This window comes from Fusarium musae, chromosome 3 (genome assembly GCF_019915245.1).
Source record: "Fusarium musae strain F31 chromosome 3, whole genome shotgun sequence".
Classification (NCBI taxonomy): Eukaryota; Fungi; Ascomycota; class Sordariomycetes; order Hypocreales; family Nectriaceae; genus Fusarium; species Fusarium musae.
In genome coordinates, this window is record NC_058389.1 from 4,047,160 (window position 1) to 4,067,571 (window position 20,412).

Genomic DNA, 20,412 nt, shown 5'->3' on the forward strand with positions numbered 1-20,412 from the left:
TGGTGCACTTTTAAACCACCGACATGCAGCATCTGCATATGTATGTGCATGTGTGTGTATTGTATTGTATGTACGGATATGTATGCAGCCGTATGTATTGGAAGCATCTGCACGACGGTTGAAAACGCTCTGACGTCTCGGGCGTTGGTTGCAGCTTACTTATTGATGCCGCTTTCGGACCAACACCAAGTTTGTGTGTGTATGTATGTATATGTATGTACAACGGCGGGCTGGAGTGTGTGTTGGGGGATTGGATTGGATTATCGATTGTTCCCTCAATCATGGAAGAAATGAGAGGATCCATCCGTCATCTCGTGTTGATTGTCATGACCCCGCAAGCCTTTCGGCGTCGACCGTACGTACTGTGCCGTCAGCTTCGAGGAGAGCGAGCGAGCGAGCGCACGCACCCTCTGAATAATTGACTTGACTTGACTTGGGTTCCGGGGATCTCAAGTGCCCTTGTCCCGGTACGGTTATGGTCGTGGACAGAAGCTGAACCTGTCGCAAGGCAAGGGGGAGCGAGAGAGTGGGAAAACCTAGGCAAAACAAGGGGGTCTGACCGCTGTTCGCCCCGGTTCTTGATAGAAATTCTCGAAGGTTTCGAAAAGGGGGCCAGGGTATGAATTTAGCGTGGGTTTGCGAACTCGAACGTGCGGGTGGGCAAAAAAAAAAAAAGAGAGAGCTCTGAGAGGAAGTGAGGGTGGAGGGGGGGGGGGGGGGGGGGGGAAACCTCAGGTAGACAAGGTCACGACGGGACGGGAGGGGGTGATTTTAGTGAGGCTGGAGGAAGAGCCAGTAATTTCAATTTTCTTGTGTCTTCCTGTCTGTCTCTTTCTTTGGGCCCTTTGACTTGCCTGTGACTGACAATTGCTTTTTGTTACTGGGTATGATCAGCTGTGTAAGGATCTAACTACAGCAGAAAAGAGAGAGAGAGGGTGACGGCGGCTCTGGGTCCCGTGATTTGCATATCCATCTCCATGAACGGGGAAGCATCCTTTGACGATCCGGACGAATTGGATCTGGACCGTCCATCCCTTTCGACCGCAAGCAGAAGTTACAGATCCTACGTTAACTCTGGTAGTGGTAGCGGTTGCGGTAGTCGAGCAACTCTAACCGCGACACCACAACATAACACGACACGACATGACAAATTGATGATGATGACGATGCTACTGGTGAGGGGGAAAAGAAAATATCAGACTATCATGTGATGATGATACAGAGACTGGTCATAATTACTCTTGTCTCTGGTTGCTGTCGTTGTTGTTGTTGCTGTCCTCTCCACTATCACTCCTTGTTTTATGAGGAATTATCACCAATAACTCACAGACAAGTTACAAGCTGAGTCGAGATTGTGGAACCTCTGCCTCCTCTACGCACGCACGCGGGTAAAGCAAATTTCTGACCGGTTTAGTCATGACTAGACAAAAGCTTAAGCAACAATCAACAAGATTATTACCCAGTAGAGTTTCGTCTACATACATCCTCCCCTCTCTACGTTAGGCTCTCTACCTAGGCTCTACCTATAACAAGAAATAACATAACAATGGAACCCAACTCGGGCACTCACTGTAAGTTTGACTATTAGAGCCTGAAAAATAAAAAAGAGCCCCTACACTCGGCCCCGCTGCCTCGTTATCCGTCATAGTGATCGCTTGGCGCCGTTGCGTTGATGACGTCCATTCGCTCTGAGATGAGGCCGCATTGACTTTGTCGCGATACGATATGAGGGGGTTACATACACTCAACTTTTGAGTTTGGCATGTTTTATTAGCTATTTGTGGGCTGGAGATTTACAGTGCCTAGCGCTCTGTGATGTTCAGAGATTGGCCATTCCAACATTGAATCTCATCTCACTGTTGATCTGGTGGTCTATGCTAGGTAGGGGAGGAAAGAAAACTCAGGACCTTGACCCTAAGCGATAAAAAATACTAAGTAAATTTAGCCTAAGTTTAGGGTGTTCTTTGCTAAGTTTATTTTGACACCTTACATCAAGGTTCGGTGTTTTCTTGCTCCCTGAGGCTATGGTAGTTACTACAGGAAAACAGACAAGGGCTGATCCAGATCACTGGGTCATCCTCCCTTTTTTTTCTTTCTGTTTTTTGCTTCTTTGGACATTTCTTGGGGACGGCCTAGGAAAAGTCCAGCCCAAACATAATCTCCCGCCTGCAGCCTTGTTCACTAACCACATAGTACAAAAGCAAATACTAGACACTAATAAAAAAAATATGTCAATAACATCTTTGCCGTTCGTACGGTGTAAAAGAGCCAGGTTGTTTTGTCGGATGATGCTGAACTCGGTGAACGTAAATAACCTCACCGACTTAGACCAGCCTAGACCTCGCTCACCAGAACAACTCACTCACAGCAGCATCCATATCACATTACATTACATTACATCACGGATACACTTCCACTCTCACCACAAACGAGGCCTGCTTTATTACCCTTACCCTACTGCTACTCCCCAAGTCCGATCCCCTGCTCCTCTCTGCCCTGTCTGTCTTGCTTTGGTCTTGTTCCAGGTCCCTTGCTGTCGATCCATCCCTGAGCACCCCATGCCATTTTCTGCTGCCTTGGCTTTGACTCAGATGCCTTGCCTTGCCTTACCTTACCCTGCCCTAGCAGACCACTGTACCACCTAACTTATTCTTTGCTGCCAGACCAACAGCCCAAAATCTTTCACCAACAGCGCTTGGATCTCACCGGCTCCCCGCATAAATCAACAACACCATGACTGAGAGCCGACGTTGCACAGCAGGGGCTCTCTTCTCATAGTCCACGGGCGTGCATGAGTGTAGTGTGCTCGCTTAGGGAGCCGGGGGGGGCAACATATCCTCAGTGTTGCGATGCTCACGCTTCTCATGCTGCGGGCGGCGGTGACAGTATTGCATTGTTACAGTCCCGAGACGAAAACGAGTTCTCCTCCTCTCCTCAGTTCACCTGCTTGCATGGCTGAGTGATTCGTCACTTCTCGCTTCAATCATGCACTCTCGCGTGTAAAGAGAAAAGAGTCGTCAGAATACGTGACATCCTGGTCGTGAAGCCCATTAATCCTGGGGCTCAGACGGCACAGTCTCGCAGCCTACTTACACCCTTGACGAAGTGAGTGAGCAGCCCGGGCTTCACGGGATGTAAGTGTGTTGTATGCATGTATGTATCCGTACATATCTCCGTCTGCAACTATATACTCCGTACATACAGTACATACATGGAAAATTGGTGGCTTTGTCAGAACTCATATGAGCGCCCTCAAAGTTCGCTTCCCGTCTTATTCTGCTGTTGCTAACATGGTTCTCTTGGGAATCCTTGGCTCAGTAAGACCGGCCTGTTCCGTTCATGACACTGAGACTTATATGCTTGTTGTTGTGATTGGCAGGTCAGGCATAGGTATAGTAGTATTCAACCACCCTCTCCTATGGTTCCTTGGTGACAGATCACTAATACAGGCCAGTCAGTGCTTGATGAAATTGGACGGGAATAAAATGTTTCATTTCTCTGATATGCTGAAACACGGTCACTCACATAATCAAGCTTAAAACACCCTATATTCAACCTCTTGGGTCTCACATAGGCCAAGACCTGATCAACTCGTAACTCGTCCTCTCAGGAAACGACACCGAAACCCGAGGACGGAAATAAAAGCCACCTTATTCCATGTTACACGACGATTTGGATACGACTTCGCAGTGGAAGGATACGTATTTACAAGGATCGTTTGCTATTTTCAGCCCTTAAGGGATCTTCCCCCAACGGATCTCACTTCTCGGTATGCATGCAACCAAATGGAGAAACCGGGCCAAGGGATATTCGAGCCCCGTGCCTTCTAATCTGACGTATCTCAAAGTCTCACTTATCGGTGAGGACGGTTCTTGTCTCGCGATTTCGACTGTGAGGTTGCAGAATAGCAGGGTTGAAACGGGAATGTCAAGGGAACAAATGTTGATATTTCCTACGGACACTGAACTAGCAAGGCACGTTCGCTTGGGTACACCATCCTGACGTGTTATCTCGAAACATTGCTGGCAATGTGCTACCTACTGAGTCACATTATTCCCAGGATGTGTTTCTTTGCAAGGCGAAGCTTCAAGGGTCTGCACGGCTCGGTTGAGCGTAAGCAGGCTGCCTAGATATCTAGGAATGGAAATCATAGTAGCGTTATATGCTGACCGCAAGTGATAGTGGTGAGTTGATGTTCATGCCGTCACGCATGTTTCTACACCCGATAATTCCGGGGAAAGGATTCGTTGTCATGTGCGGTAAGCACAGGTGCAAGTTCTTGTCAGCCCCCAACCTTTGATTGTCAATATTGGTTATGGATTCAGCTCCCATCTCATAGACGAGTATCCGAGTTGGTTGCCTGTTGTGGGCGTACAACTCCCCTTTGGGTGATGTGACCGTTCGAGCGTCCCGATACCGCGGTTCGGGAAATGCAAGAGGGAGGCAAAGTTGTACTCAAATTGTATATTGATCATGGAGATCTCTTGTTGGTGTTGTCACGGGCCGATTACAGCCAGCCAAGTACCGTATAAGTCTGCGAGGTTGTCATAGTCTAACTTGACAACCACATGTTGCCTCTAACAAAAAGCGGGTGGCTTGATTGTGATACGCCTCGTTGTAATAGTCGTTGCTGAAACATGAGCAGTTGATTGGTATGGATAGATAATAAGCGCGATACAAGGCAAACGGTGAGTGGTGCGAGATGATGATGTTGGGGTGACGGGATCTTCAAAGTCAATCGCAAGCTACGGCCTGCTCAATAGCCTTATTTCCTCACTCTCAGTCTTGATCTCACACTTGTAGTCTCGTCTCGTCTGGCAATATCGAACTAACACTAATCGACACCAACAAGCCATTAAGAACCCCTGCTTGTGTAACCCGAAGCTCTGTGCGACCATGAACTAACTGACCCATGCAAGGCGCCCATGTATTTTTGAGGCTGAAGGGTCAGCATGTGAGCAGCCTGGTTCGACTATTGATGCAAGTCGCTGGTATTGTACTGTAAGGCAGGGGCATGATACTACTGCAGTGTGAGGCAAAAGGGCAAAGGCCTTTGTTGTCGAGTCCGTCCAAGTACCTCTCAATTCTCACAACTTACAGGCTCTGATTCGCGCATGACAGTTCACGTCATGAGTTGACAAAAGCGTCGCGGAGCATTTTAAGCGAGCGTGACGAGTAGTGGACTAATGCTGATGTGATGCTACTCGATATTTCCCAGGTTTAATGGTGATACCGTGGTATCATGAATTGGATGGCTGTGTGCGTGTTGTTATCTTGCCCATGATCAAGTTCGCCGATATTTACTGCAAATGGCCAAGACTGATATCAACCTTGAGAGTTGAGACTGAGAAATTATGGCTGCCATACCACCTACTCAATCATAGAGGGTAGACACTCGATTTGTTAGTAGAGTATTAGGCATTCCAAGCAGTTAATACACCATGAATTTTAAGAATGTTATCATTATGGAAGCAGACTCTAGCTATCCATCCGTATAAGTGATTGTTAGATATAGCACAGTAGAAGCAGTCACAAAAAGCATATATTCACACAGTACACCAGAAACTCAGGACCCAGGCATCCGTCATTACCTGAGTTGGGCACCATCCTCCGACTCTGACTCCGACGTTACGACATCGCAACTTTTCCAACTCAACCGCAGACAAACCCCAGGAGAGCAACATTTCTTCAGCTCTCCCTAGCAGCAACAACATCCGAGCATCCCGTTCCGTTTCGCACGCCTGTCTACTATTCTCCGATTCGATTTACTACTCGTCCCACGTTGACATCGTCCCCACCACTCAAACGCATCACCCACTTTCCGAGCTTTCGCAATGGCTGGCAAGAAGGGTGACAACAGCAAGAAGGTAGCGGGCAACGCTCGCAAGGCCGAGGCTGCCGCCCAGAAGCAGGCCGCAAACGACGCCCGTCAAGAAGCTGCCGAGGAGGAGAAGTGGAACAAGGGTGCCAAGAACAACTCCAAGAAGTGAGTCCTGATGTCGCTTGAGGGCGCAGCTATGGGTCGCTGACATCGCATTTAGGGAAGCTCAAGCTGCCAAGGCTGCTGAGGCTGAGAAGAAGAGGGCCGAGAAAGCTGCTCTCGAGGCCGAAGACGACGCCAACACCCCTGGAAAGGCCCCCAAGAAGTCCAAGGCTCCAGTAAAGAAGTCGCGCGGTCTTGATCTTGCGCAGCTCGACGGCGACGATAAGCCCTCTGCCATCAGTGCATCCGGTATCGACAATGCTCTCGACGCTCTGGCTCTGACAGGCGGCAAGGACGAAAAGGTCGACCGACATCCCGAACGCCGATTTCCCGCCGCACTAGCCAAGTACGAAGAGCGACGACTCGAGGAGATGAAGAAGGACGGCAGCGGTGTCGGCTTACGCCTGGATCAGAGGAAGACCAGAATCAGGAAGGAGTTCGAGAAGCACCCCGACAACCCTTTCAACCAAGTCACTGCTTCGTACAACGCTACGAGGGACGATATGGCCACGATCCGGGCACAGGAGAAGGCCAAGATCGAGCAGCGTCTCGGGCACTAGATCTGGGCTTTGTTTCTTTTATTGGCATTTGCGAGATACCATCATGAGAAGAGAACATGCATGGCTGAGAATTTAAAAGTTTCATGACGGAGTACTTGCTTGGGAATAGACCATGGCTTGCATCTTGTTGAGATGAAGGTGCTGCTACGATTTACGATTATGAGTCTATAGGAAGATACTCAGAGAATAGGATTTGAATAGACAAATGCTTCTCATTCGTTTTTTCCGGCATCGTGATATCACAACTTACCCCACCAGCATGAGATGGATGACCCCGCGGTTAGCCCATGGCAGAATCTGCGCAACTGTAGGGTAGTGGAAGCGGTATCATGACCTTGGATCTAAAGCTGTCATGATACGCATTACAACGTGCCTCTATTCCCTGAAGGTCCCATAAACACCGAAAAGAAATGAAATGTATTATTAAAAAGAGTTCTCCATTGTAATGCTATCTTTCTTTGACCTGTATTTGGTTCACGACTTCCAGTGCATGGATACACCCCACCATATTGTTAGGTGTAAGCCTTCACCGCCTGCCAGATAGCATCCGAGAGTTCTCAAGCTTGGAGATCTAACAACCACAGACAGATGCGACACGATCTCTGAAGCCAGTCCATAACCCTACGTCTAGTTCCTGATATAATACCACTCCACGATACACAGCATCTTGATACGCGATCGCGCCTGCAACACCAATGCCGCCTTTCAATAATATGAGCGCACTGCCATCGCTGCGCAAACAGCAGCTCCTCTCAGAATTGTTTGTTCTCTAACAAGACATACTATAGAGTAACCGTGTTGACATGTAAACTAGTGCTGGACTCAAGCAAGCATGCCCTGAAGGTATATTTGTTAGTCTAACCCCAGGCGATGCCACGCTCTGGTCTGGTGTTCTATTCGTTCGCAAAGGTAACCAACACTTGCATGCTTCCTCGACTCAAGGCCTTGGCATATGATGCTGATCTCGTGATTCTCATAGGCCCCTATTGCCCTGCTATACTCAGATTTCAAATATCGTTTCCCGACTCGTATCCTCAACTCCCACCTCTCGTCGTCTTCTCAACAGACATGTTCCATCCTCTCATCACACCCTTGACAACATACATGTACACAACCGACATCCAAGAAAGCGGCACAGTGAGCGCGTCGGATCAAGAGCGATTACCGCCAGGAGGTTTCAGCTTGCGCCATGGATTCCCGGACTGGTTCGGACGAGGACGACGGAGTATGGTGGAAGCGAAACAAGCGCCAGTGACGAGTCCTGGTTCGACCAGTAACTCGACAACATCAGCAAACCCATCATCAGGAATACCTTCGTATGTGCGCACTGGAAAAAAGAGTGTCTCGGCCTATGAAGTTCTACACTACATCCGCAGTGCCTTTGATACAGAAGAAGTTCTCGACTCTGTACCCCTCGCGGCGGCAGGGAACCCAGGAGCTTGGCACGCATGGAGAACGCACCGCAAAGCAACGGGGAAGTTGGCGGAAGATACAACTGCGATGGAAGAGCAAAAGGAACAAGAGCAGAGCGAGAACAGGCCAGAGAGCGTAAAATCGGGGTCATCTACGGCTACGCCAAGACGACCTGGAGAATGGAATTGGGATGGAGTTTGGGAGGACAGAGTTAAGAAGAACGTTTCTGCAAGCTTGTCAGAGCCTGTCCTCTATGGAGAAACCAAGAATTCAGATGACCTGGTATGTCTTCTGCCCCTATCATGACTAGCGAAAGAGCTCTACTAATTCTGTGTAGATCAAGTTTCTTGCGATGGAGGACACCGATATCGATTCGGTGAAGGACAATCTGCGTCGAACACTTGGGCAAGCTACATGAACTTCAGCTTACCTTAGAGTCCCTACCTAGGTATATTTTAGTCTCTGATGTTTTCGACTGATTTAGATGCGGCCTTGCAGTTGTGCCTTAGGTAGCCACTGCTCAAAGGCATTGCTCTCGACATCAGGGCAGTAACTCTGCACCTATTGCCTCACGTTTAGCATAGCATGATCTTCCGGTTTATTCTGTTCGCTCGAAGAGCAAGAGCAACTCTGATACCCCTAAGAACCTTCCCAAACTACCTTAGGTTGCTTTATGCTTCGTTCGTCTCCAGTAGTTGAATCTCAACCAAGAATGTTCATCACAACAACAACATCGTCTTCCTCCTCATTGTATGCATAAAGCATGCTACTGTTGCATCTCAAATCTTTGATCGTTCTCAACATTCTTGCAATCTTACATTACCTACCGCATCGTACAAGTTCCCTGACCGAAACGGAACAGCCACCATCGTTGACCATACACTATATGAGACTCGCAACGCCCAAATAAAAGGTTTACCGATTCCATTTCAGAGATAAACATTATCGAGAAGGACCAGTCTCATCAGTCACTACAGTATACATCATGATGTCGAACCAAAGTTACCAAGATCCTCCCTACTGGGGCATTTGCGCCTCGGATCCTAGCTTTGCCTGCGAAAAGCCGAGTCCTTTGAGAATTGTGAAAGCTGACGAGAACATGAATACGGCAAACCATTCTAACCAAGGTAGCTCTAAACACAGGCGGTCAATTCAGGGGGATGGGTCTCTCACAGTGGCCAAGAGGCGCAAGATCAACCCGGGACAAGCAGATGCAGATAAAGAAAACTTAGGATGGCCACATGATGACCCAGGTATGGGAGAACAAGGAAGCTCAACCTTGCGGGAAGCCAAATGCTAGGTGCAGAATGAGGATAGTCCACCCCTACGCTTGGGGGTCACGCCCTCGCCCCAGCTATCAGTCAGGAAAACGAGACAGACGCGCCCAGAGCCCGGGGACCTATCGGGGCAAGGCCACTCGTTCTCCGCCCCGATATCGAGTGAACTGCCTGGGGTGTATGATCTACGGCGTCCAGTCAAGGTCCGCCCTCCTCTGGCCAATATATATGACAGGGCTTTTATGTCTAATGCACAGTTACCGCTGGTGCCTCATGCAGCAAGCCGAGAAGAGGAGTCGCCACTATTCAGAGGAAGTCCACCTATGGCACTGACCGAGTTCTTCAAGACACTGCCCAGGCCAAGGTTAGAACGTTGGCCAACACCACAGATTACCATCACACCCGAGGCCACGACTATCGAAGAAGGTTGCCATAGATTTTGGGTGGCTATCGAGGTCTCTGTCAAACGCTGGCCGGAGAGTTCAGTGAAAAGCCAACCAGGGGCCCATTAGGAGCGGCCAGATCTGTTCACGGATCTTGCTGGCTTCACGCAATGTGGCCAAGAGAGTACGCATAAAGGGCACTTTCTTGAACAAACAAGACTGACGGCATACATAGCTGGGGATATTGGCGATGATGGTGGTCTCAACGATTTGGACGTCCAAATTCTGCCAACGGAGAAATCTTCGGTTGTCCGTATTCTCCAGGAACAGCCCTTTCCCATGTAAGTACACAAATGAACGAGATTGCCATACTGGCCAAGGCGCACGCTGATTCACGGGAATAGTCACCGCTTGGACCCCGGATCAAGCATCTTTCTTCTAGCTCACGTGCAGGTCCGTGTCTCAAAGGGTATGCGGCAATGCAGACAGAAGTGTTCACGGTTAGAATCGGACAACCTGATAGAAGCGCTTAAGGAGGAGTTAGGTGACTCTACCGTGAGCTACATGACCGTGCGGCTGTCATATCGAGATTCGGCGTTTCCCATGTGTCAAGATACGGGAATTGTGGAGGACGACATGTTCAGCATGCACAGCAAGATTGAGACTGTAGCCACAGCCTCCGTGAAACTCCACAATGCCATGTCGCTTTGGTCTCCTGCTCCGGTTTTAAGATCCAACCCACTATTGCCACTGGTAGAGAGACACTGGGGGACCATGAGCGCCAGGAAGGTAATGGCACAAATTGCTGCAGCAAAATACGACCCCAAGGATTCAGAGCAAACATACTGTTTGCAACAGAAGTATTCAGAAAAGACAGGCTATAGAACACATGGAAAGCCCACTTGGAATCATAGCCCTACGCCTCGGATTCCTCCCAGAAAGGCAAGCCTTCAACGAGACTGCACTGAAGTCGATCTCGATGATAGAGGAAAGCACTCCCAACCTCATCAGAGATTAAGACAAGGGTCATCCAGATGTGGCAGCTATGCATCAAGCTACTTGTCGAGGCAGAGTCGTGAAGGTCTCCCAGGGCCGAGAACCTTTAGGGGCGCGGGGGTGAACAATTCGGCCCATACACGACCGGAAGAAGAGCACAGCCGAGATGGAACTAGTATTCCTGCTACTCAAGGCCGAAGAACCCTTTCTGGCAAATCTGACAGCAGCACGTTGTGGAAGAGGCGGTCGCTCGGCGCCGACACCCTCAGGGGCTTATTACCTTTGATGGCGGGCTTGTCAATAACGACAAGGGAGCGGGAAGTGGAGGAGCCCCGAGGAGCATCGCCAGCGCGCAGCAGAGGGAAAAAGGATGCAAGCAAATGGGGATGGGCGTCATGGTTCTAGACTGACCCAGGTAGTAGACAAAATGGAGAAACTGTACACGTAGTGAGATTCGAATGCTTTTTGTTGGATTGTCTACGAAGAAGGCGGTATTGCTACCTTGTCTAAAGTTCGTCTTTCCAGGGGATAGAGACCTGAGCACCCTTTCGCGCAACGGTCAAGGCAGCAGCTCGATTGGCTACCGCGACAGCTGCTTCGATATTAAATTGGCCGTCTTTGGCGGCTACAACGGCCAGGGCGTAAGAACCAACAAAGGTATCACCCGCGGCTGTGGTGTCCACTACGTTCGTCTTAGTTGCCGGAAGCAATGCGCTCTGGCCTTGTTTATTGACGAAATAGACACCACGACCTCCGAGGGTGATGATGACATTGTGGACTCCGCGATCAATGAAGACACGGCCAATGCGGTCCAAGCCTTGAAGGTCATCAAGCTCAGACTCAGCACAGTCTGCAAGAATGGCGGCCTCGGTCTCATTAACAACGAGATGGGCCAGCCCATCGTAGGCATCCATAGGCAAGGGCTGAGCCGGTGCTGGATTGAGAAGGACAGGAACACCGTCCCTTTTGGCAGCTTTCAAAGCCTGCATGACAGTATCGAAAGGAATTTCGAGCTGCATGATCAGAAGGTCAGGACGGGGGCCAGGAAGGGTCTCAAACTCAGCAGGCTGAAGAGAGTGATTGGCTTCAGGAGACAAGATAATGCGGTTCTGGCCAGAGGGCTCATCCACAATGATGATAGCTAGGCCAGACTTCTGGTCTTGGCGGATGGCTACAGAATCGACAGCAACGCCAAAGGAGCGCAGGCTATCAAGCAGGAGGGTGCCATAAGGATCGGCGCCAACAGCACCCACCATAGAGACGACAGCCGAAGGATTGGACAGGTCCGAGTCTCGAGAGAGCTTGCCACAAGCAACAGCTTGATTAGCGCCCTTACCGCCTGGCGAAGTATTGAAATGGTTTGAGGTGAGGGTTTCACCAGGAAGGGGATGATGTGGGACATAGGAAACGAGATCCATGTTGAGGGAGCCCAAAATGGTGATGTGTGGAGTGCTAGCGTGAGAAGCCATCGTAAAGGTGGGTTGGAAGAGATTTGCTGAACGGGTTATTGCGGCTGAATCGAGGCCGGTGTTGCTTTCGCAATATGATGCTGTCTGTGTGTAGTTGAGGATGTAGTAGTATCAGTACCCCGTAGTTGAATTGTCACGTCAGGGGTGAGTATTGGCAGCCGAAAGCCGATGGCCCGCGTGTCTGTAGGTAGCGTCAGAAAGAGGCCGAGCGCAAAAGCAACGATCGAAACAAGTCCGTTTATTTGCTTTTCTCAACGTTTGCGCACAAGGATTCGCCGGTGACGCCGCAAACTTTAAGGATGGTTCGTTCACAATATGTATTGACACGTTAAGCTTGCGGTGAAGAAGTTGTCAACTTGAGCTGCTGTTATTGAGACGACCCGAGTCATGTGGAAAAGATGGATCCCGCCTGCCCGAGGAGGGTTAGAGAGCTGAGGGGCATGTGCAAGTGGAAGGTGAAAGTCATCAAGTTTGGTGTGGGGTTGTTTTGTCCTGCCTTCCTTGTGGCTACTAATGTTACCTGCTGTAGATGGGGCAGCGACGATGGAAAATGTTTCAAATTGAGAAGGAACTGTTTCATCCAATCATATTCCCGGGACCGTATTCCGACCACCTATCATCAGCAAAGACAATTCCGCAACTCGTGGAGCCTCATGAGCTACAATGCACTGCAATGCCTAAAGGCCCTATTGAACCTAGGCCTTATTCTAGGTGCATATGCAACAGACCAGACCAAAGACAGTTATGACAAGACAAGTGCCGGCTCCTCACTTTAGCGTCGGTATTGAGCCACATTGTCTCGCCCAATCTCTATTTCTGAGCCGCCGATCCGTAGCTAAATCAGCACATGAATCAGTTCGACAACGGCCTTGTACAGCTGCGGCAACTAAATCCTTAGCTTAGTAGCAAGTCAAGTGCCAGCTTAGCGGACCCTTCCAGCCTTCTCGCTCCCTTTGTTTACTAAATGAGATGGTGCGCTCTGTTTCCCAGGGGTTGCAGCTCATGGCGGATGCTTTGAGTTTCGCGTAGCGAGACGTAAAGCAGCCAGGATCTGGGCCCGAAGGAACGGAACCGAGATTTGGGGAAGGAACAAATGTAGCCAATTGCATCGTGGGAATCGCTTGGCCGTAGACAAAATGTGACAACAACTGAGACAACAAGGCAAACATTTGCATCATATGAGCTGGCATTGGAGGATCAAGCTGATATTCCTTAGGCTAAATGACTTATCCACAAACTGCGTCATATTATCGGCTAAAACCTTTTTTGTATTAACACGACAGTCAAGTTCTTTGGAAACTGCCCTGGTGGGTAGTGTGAATACTACAGCTCTAGTACCTAATTCCTTATCTCTCATGCAACTAGGGTCAAGGGATGCACATGGGAAGGTGGGCACGGAAAAGAAGATCAGTTTGTATATCCCCGGTAACCAGGATCTTCTTGTTCTCTCCTTCAGTGCCCGTTCGACCGTTGCATTTTCTGTTGGTCTCGATAATGATACATCAGAAAGTCAGCAACAGTGTTTGCTTTTAGAGGATGCCACACCTTCCAGCATTCCTTGCTCACTCTGAGTACTGGACAAATACTTTGTTATTACAAAGAAACCGGTGAATTGAGAGACTTGCAGCAGTTCCACGGCCATCCTCGGCTCACTTGTTAAGTTTTTGGTTACCAGCCTCAAGGTGCTAATCTTCAGCTACCATATGGGTCAATGATGGGTGGAACCGGAGAGCTGCAAAGAAGGAACGATGGATGGAAATTATTGAATGCGGATGGCTCATAGATACCAGTTGGTTGCTCTGTCCCTATTGGGAATATGCCTGAGGTGATGCCGTGCGTGATTCAGTGAAGCAACTTGAGGTCATTGCCTGATTCTTTAGGTAAGGTAGCTTGACATTTGCTTCCTTCCCTGGCTTATTCGCTACAATTATCACCTCAACTCTCTCAAGCAATTCTTATCTCTTCCATTCACTTAAAGTGACTCAAACTCGATCTCACTTTAGCCAAGCCCGAGTCATGATAGAGCACTACCTATCTCAAGCCCTCACTGGGCTGACGCTTGCCATTGCCACCGTTTTGCTTCTTGCATGGGCCCATTGGCGCTCTCGGCCTACGCTGCCATTACCACCTGGTCCACCTTCTGAGTTTCTTCTTGGCCATTCCCGTGTTATACCCAAGGAGAATGCTGCAGCAGTATACGCGAAATGGTCGAAAGAGTACAGTCAGTTTGACCTCAGTACATGCAAACGAATATTTCGCCTCTGACATTACCTTCAACAGATTCAGATATCATACATATCCGGTCCCTGGGTCGTTCTACAGTCGTGCTCAATAGCGCAGATGTAGCCAGGGATATCTTGGACAAGAAAGGCGCCAATTTTTGTGACCGACCTAGATTTACGCTACTGGAAGTGTAAGCCAACCCCTGCTTCTAGTCTATCTAGAACGAAGCTTGGTCCGAATACCCTGCTTACCAGAGCCTTCGATAGCATGGGATGGGGAAAGACCCTGACTTTTCTTCCTTTTGGTCAACGTTGGCAAATGCACAGAAAGTTCCTCCAGACTTCGTTCAGCAACACGAATGTCCGCCGATGGCACACTCTGCAGATAACAGAAGCTCGACGAACGATCCAGAATATACTCAAGAAGCCTGAAACATGGGAAACGTCGTTACGCAGGCTTGCGGTTGCCATCGTTTTGCAAGTGAGCTATGGCACCCAAGTCCTCGAGGATGATGATCCCTACATCCAAATCGCCAACGATGCCATGTATGCCACTGGCAATGGTGGAGTTCCTGCCAATAGTATTGTTGATCTAGTTCCATTCGGTACAGGATATCCACACGATGGACCCGAAATCTCTCGAAGACTATGCTAATGAGCCAGTCTAGTTCGCTACCTCCCCGACTGCATTGTCCGCGACTGGTCCCTGCGGTTCGCCCGACAATGGCGCTGGGCTATTAAAAAGCTTCACGACGTCCCATTCGCTGCTGCCCAAGCTGAAAATGTGAGTTGGAGGGTAGTGGGTGGCTTGGGAAGACACCTCAAGAACCATGCCACGTCTTTCCATGTAACTGACTTCCTTCTGCAGCACAGATATGATTATTATACAAACACTTCTCTAGCACATCACCTCCTACGAGAGTATAAGGACAAGGAGTCCCGTGGCCAGGAACAACAATGGTCCCTTGATGATATCAAAGGGGCGGCAGGAGCAGTTTTTATTGCGGGGACAGATACTGTGAGTCAATCTCCATAACAGTTGATTTTCGGAAGCTAAGAATGTGGCCTTCAGACATGGGCTACATGCGTAATCTTTATTCTCAACATGGTACTTCACCCGGAAATACAGGAGAAGGCACAGCAAGAGCTTGATGCGGTGATTGGATCTGATAGACTTCCCGACTTCTCGGACCGGCCCGCTTTGGTTTATATCGAACATATTGTCCAGGAGATTTATCGGTGCGCGCCATTTAACCAACCACTAACACGAGATCTAAGCTAACAAGCATCTTCACAAAGCTGGTCGCCACTGGCTCCTCTAGGTGAGTTGTTCATGGTTGGTAATGAGGAAACCCTGTAATGGCTACTAATGCGCGGCAGGGATCCCACACAAGTCGCTCCACGATGATATCTACAAGGGCATGCTCATTCCCAAAGGTACATCCGAGGCGAAAGTCTCTTTGCTGCTTGTGCAAGCTAACTAATGATTTACAGGGTAAGGCACTCTCTTACGATGCTGTCATCATAGTGATGTTACAAGGTGGGGAGGGTAACTGATAAGTGCCAGGACTGTGGTCTATGCCAACGCTTATGCTATAGCTCATGATGAGCGGGTCTACAAAAACCCCCACGATTTCAATCCCGACAGATATGAAGCTGGGGAACCGTTTCCTGTTGGGAATTTTGGATTTGGGCGCCGGTACGTGACAGGCCATGCCCAACAGAGACGCGTGCCACGGCTTTGAAATCTAGAGCGAACTAATCACTACTAGGGTCTGTGTCGGTCGGTTTCTGGCTGACAATAGTGTCTGGATCATGGTAGCAACGATGTTGTCCGTACTTCGGTTTTGCAAGAAGATGTCTTCAGACGGGAAGCCCATTGAGCCCCGAGTCCAATTTACCAATGGAGGAACCTGGTATGTTGACTCCCCCTGTCTTGAGTTATCCCCACTGCCCCTCGATATCTTTGTACCCCTGCGAAACTGGAAACATGCACATAAGTATTTGATAATGTCGTTGACACATGGCTGACAATGGTGTTTGCTGCAAGTCACCCTGAGCACTTTGACTGTGTCATCAGACCACGAAGTCTTGCAACAGAGGCACTTGTCAACAGCGACTAGGAATAGCGACCAGCGATCCCTCCTAACAGCTTGGAAGAGTAATATAGGAGGTTGGATCAGGTATCAAGTAAGTCATGCTCAGTGTGTCTTGCGATGACTGGCCAATCCTCACATGCTGTATGGAAGCATGACAAGTACTCATGTGCCCATCGATATCAGAAAACAAACGCAAATATTATACTGTTTCACTGCAACCTGGCACTGGTAGATATCGGGTCGTATCTATTGATAGACACCAACAAAGTCGCAAACTGTTGCCATTTCTGGAATTACCCTTTCCTTTTTCTTGCTCAGCACATTATAGTATGTGGTAATGCTGGCTCTCTTCCCATTGGACTGGCTGTACCCATGGCTTACTTCGACCTTGACGATTCTCTGCAATAAAGATGCTTGAAGCAGGCCGCAAAGGTCACCATGGCTGCAGTTTCCCAAGACTGGTAGTCTATTTTAGCCGATCCACAGGGCCCTGATGTTCAAGAAGGGTCTCAATTGGTTCGTGAGGGAAGCTTTTGAGACCCTTGTCGAGGTGGGGTATCTCGGCAGAGTCATTCGCTTGTGTTGTGTTACCTCAGCCCAGCTCGTTGGTAGTCGAGTCAAAGCGCAGGATTATCAAGGCAGTAAGTAATACGTCTCTCAATCAGCTCTGTGGCCACGACTCGTTGTCGACTTAGTGCAGCAAGAGGCACCACTCACTGGCGCCCAATTCCCACACTATTGCAAAGGACCATGTCTGTTTATGGTAACAGCATGTATAGTGGATGGGGATAACATGCTAGCCAAGAGACAAGACAATAGCGATATGTGACATCTTTGCTTGGCCGCTCTATAGAATCCCTGCAATGTCGATTGGCATGCCCCCCTTGGGATTCACCCATTACTGCGAAAGAAAGGCAGGACTTCGGACTAAATGGCGCGTTCTAGGACCAGCCCTTGTCATGAAATTTGGGTGAAGGATGCGAAAGCTGCATCTCCTTCGCATTATGTTGCATCGAGGTAACAGGGATCAAGCAAACATTCTTCATGTCCACCCTATCCCCGCTAGCTGCATACACATACTGTATTGTGCAGAACCGAGAAGCCAAAGTGGTTGCTGTCAAAAGCCCGCGGGCATTTGACAAAGATAGAGTTGTCCTTGATCCGTATTCATACAACGCTGACCCGCTCTGTATCTAATTGTTGGCGTTCCATACGAGTCGCAGGTATATAAAGGAAAAGCAAGACGATGCCCCATTGTATTGTTGTATCTATCACGTTTTTCGCGAGTATTTGATGACCATGTTTCATCACAGTCCCGCAATGATTTAGCTTGGTTGGACCTTGTACACGGGCCGCCGCGCCGCACTTCTATCTGCATTAGAGCAGGATCATGATCGTCAAAGTTTCGGGCCATTTAGGTGTTGGTCCAGTCCCTGCCCTTATGCAAGCAGAGAAACCTTCATGGCTGACTTTGATGAGCATGTGAGTGGCAAGCAGCACATGCCGCAGCCAGTCGTTGTCATGGGTCTATCTGGTTAGCCGCTCGAACCAACTGAGAAGCACACCACACCTCAGCCCCAGAAAGCAACATGGCTGTTGTGTTGTTTAGAACAAGCACACTGCAGTAAACCCCTAGACACCAACATACACCCCAGCAAGCCACACTTTATTGTGACAGATCAGTTGGGAACAAAGTTGCAAAATACGGTTCCGCATTCGATTGCACTCCTTGATGGTGAAATCTTGGCCTCCCAAGATTATTGGCTGACGACTGTGACCAGGTCGACTGCAAGAAAAGGATCACAGCGTCTAGACACTATTATTGAGCCTATTGTGGAACGACTGTTAGTGGGGTCAACTGCAGGAGGCAAACAGACTTCAGCGGCGTATGTAAGAGATACATGGTTCTTCGTTATCTTAAGGTCGGGTTTGACATACCATGACACTAGAGCAATTCAAGCTTATCAGAGACTTAAGTCCTTCCTTGCATGTCCAGTAAACCTAAGGCTTTGCACTACTGATCACCAGCATCGCAATGGCAGTTCTCAAGGATTTGGAGGCTATCCAAGGGTTCCATTTATCCGAACACGCCAGAAACAACACGGAAAATGGAGAAAGTGCCAGTGTTTCGACTACCAAGAACGCAAAGGCTGGTGTGTTTTCGATGTGGTATAGGAGATTGCTTGACGCTGGTGTCGAGGAGAATGGGGTTCGGCCAGTGCCCATCGAGGAAAGAACCCAAACTCAGCACAGCAACCTTTTCACTGTGTTCTTCACATGTCTGTTGTGTATTCTGCCGTGAGTTAATGGCATAACCTAACCAATAGATGATCGCATATGCTGATAAAATCTCAGGTTGCCAACTGGTGCTCTCGGCACGGCTGTATACCGACTGGGGTTACGAGATGTGTCGTTGATAATCATCTTTTTCAACATTGTAACATGCATCCCCCCAGCTGTTATAAGTATCGGAGGATGCAAGACCGGGATGAGACAAATGATACAGGCTCGATATTCCTTCGGGTGAGTCTCTCAAGTTCAAATATCATTGCAAAGAAATTGCTGACATTTCGATTTGACAGGCTGTATCTTGGAATCATTCCCATCCTGCTCAATGCTGGAACGGTAACAGGGTTTACGCTCGTGGGATCGATCGTGAGCGGACAGGCCATCGCAGCTGTGAACGGGAAGGCCGACATAAGTGTGAACGTAGGCATCGGCATCGTTTGCACTCTCAGCTTTTGTCTCGCGTTCCTAGGATATCGAGCAGTCCACGTCTGGCAACGGTGGCAATGGTTACCGAACCTGGTTGCCATTGTCATTGCCGTCGGCTGTGGCGGGAAGCATCTGATGAACCAGGCTGACCATGACCCGGCATCTGTGAAAAGTGTCATCGGATATGGAAGTCTAATGGCAGGATATTTCATGACATTTGGCGGTACTGTCTCCGATTTCACCGTCTATCACGACCCCAAGTCATCCAAGTAAGGACTTCTCGATATTGTGTTGTGAGAATCAAAGCTGACAACCCTCACCCGAATCGCAGGCTCAAGGTCTTTACGTACGTGTATCTGGGCTTGATCGCTCCATCGACGCCTCTGCTCATTCTTGGAGCTGCCATTGGTGGAGCTCTTCCTAATGTCGAATCATGGCAAACGGCTTGGGATAATTATGGAATCGGCGGCGTCATGGCTGAAATGCTCGCACCGGCAGGGGGGGTTGGCAAATTCGTTCTTGTCGTCCTCGCTCTGAGTGTTGTTGGCAACATGGTGCTGTCCAATTATTCAGTCGCCTTGTGTTTGCAGATGCTTGTTCCTGTATTTGCCAAGGTGCCACGCTTCTTGTTCATCGTCGCAACGCTGGCTATCATGATTCCCATGTCGATCTATGCGGCTGCTAAATGGGAGGAGTCCCTTGTTAACTTTCTGTCTGTGATTGGTTATTGGGCGGGATGCTTTGATGCTATTGTCATTGAAGAACTCATAGTCTTTCGAAACATGGACTACCGTTCTTATGACCCCGAGATATGGAATCTATCACGACGGCTTCCAACTGGACTCGCGGCTATTGGAGCGTCTTTGGTCAGTCTTGGGTTGGTGGTCCCGTCAATGGACACGCCGTGGTTCACTGGGCCCATTGGGGAGCGAATTGGTGACCTGGGCTTTGAATCAGCTTTCGTGGTCACTGGGATGGCCTACTACCCGCTTCGGACCTTGGAACTCAGGGTGATGGGTCATGTTTGAGGCAAATGCACCTATAATCCTTATGCTTGACAATGCTCAAAAAAGAGAAACCGATTCTTCTCCCAGCATTGCCACTGGAGTGTCCATATCATACTCGGTGGCATTTAGGTCCAATGCACTAGTCAATGATAGTAGAAACCATGATAGAACAAGACTACAGGGAGAGATGGGGGTTTGGGTTGAGCAAGGGGGGTTTCCAAGAAGCATGTTGAGTAGAGCAGAGGGATAGCTGAAGCTAATTGGAGGCTTGTATATAAGTATAGCCTA

General features: G+C 49.1%; 5 protein-coding genes across 5 annotated transcripts; 4 read left to right on the forward strand and 1 right to left on the reverse strand.

The window, feature by feature from the left end:
* Positions 1 to 5,834: 5,834 nt before the first annotated feature.
* Positions 5,835 to 6,543, forward strand: J7337_004671 (uncharacterized protein; the record flags this gene model as incomplete). Its single annotated transcript, XM_044822363.1, has 2 exons — positions 5,835 to 5,986; positions 6,042 to 6,543. The coding sequence occupies 2 exons, from the start codon at positions 5,835 to 5,837 to the stop codon at positions 6,541 to 6,543; spliced, it is 654 nt and encodes a 217-aa protein (XP_044683696.1).
* Positions 6,544 to 7,611: 1,068 nt separating this feature from the next.
* Positions 7,612 to 8,374, forward strand: J7337_004672 (uncharacterized protein; the record flags this gene model as incomplete). The annotated part of the gene is made up of 2 exons (XM_044822364.1): positions 7,612 to 8,238; positions 8,294 to 8,374. The coding sequence occupies 2 exons, from the start codon at positions 7,612 to 7,614 to the stop codon at positions 8,372 to 8,374; spliced, it is 708 nt and encodes a 235-aa protein (XP_044683697.1).
* Positions 8,375 to 11,118: 2,744 nt separating this feature from the next.
* J7337_004673 (uncharacterized protein) lies at positions 11,119 to 12,081 on the reverse strand (the record flags this gene model as incomplete). The annotated part of the gene is made up of 1 exon (XM_044822365.1): positions 11,119 to 12,081. One exon carries the CDS (start codon positions 12,079 to 12,081, stop codon positions 11,119 to 11,121), a length of 963 nt encoding a protein of 320 aa, XP_044683698.1.
* Positions 12,082 to 14,285: 2,204 nt separating this feature from the next.
* J7337_004674 (uncharacterized protein) lies at positions 14,286 to 14,958 on the forward strand (the record flags this gene model as incomplete). Its single annotated transcript, XM_044822366.1, has 2 exons — positions 14,286 to 14,302; positions 14,526 to 14,958. 2 exons carry the CDS (start codon positions 14,286 to 14,288, stop codon positions 14,956 to 14,958), a joined length of 450 nt encoding a protein of 149 aa, XP_044683699.1.
* Positions 14,959 to 18,437: 3,479 nt separating this feature from the next.
* On the forward strand, positions 18,438 to 20,145 carry J7337_004675 (uncharacterized protein; the record flags this gene model as incomplete). Its single annotated transcript, XM_044822367.1, has 4 exons — positions 18,438 to 18,700; positions 18,758 to 18,925; positions 18,985 to 19,386; positions 19,449 to 20,145. The coding sequence occupies 4 exons, from the start codon at positions 18,438 to 18,440 to the stop codon at positions 20,143 to 20,145; spliced, it is 1,530 nt and encodes a 509-aa protein (XP_044683700.1).
* Positions 20,146 to 20,412: the final 267 nt, after the last annotated feature.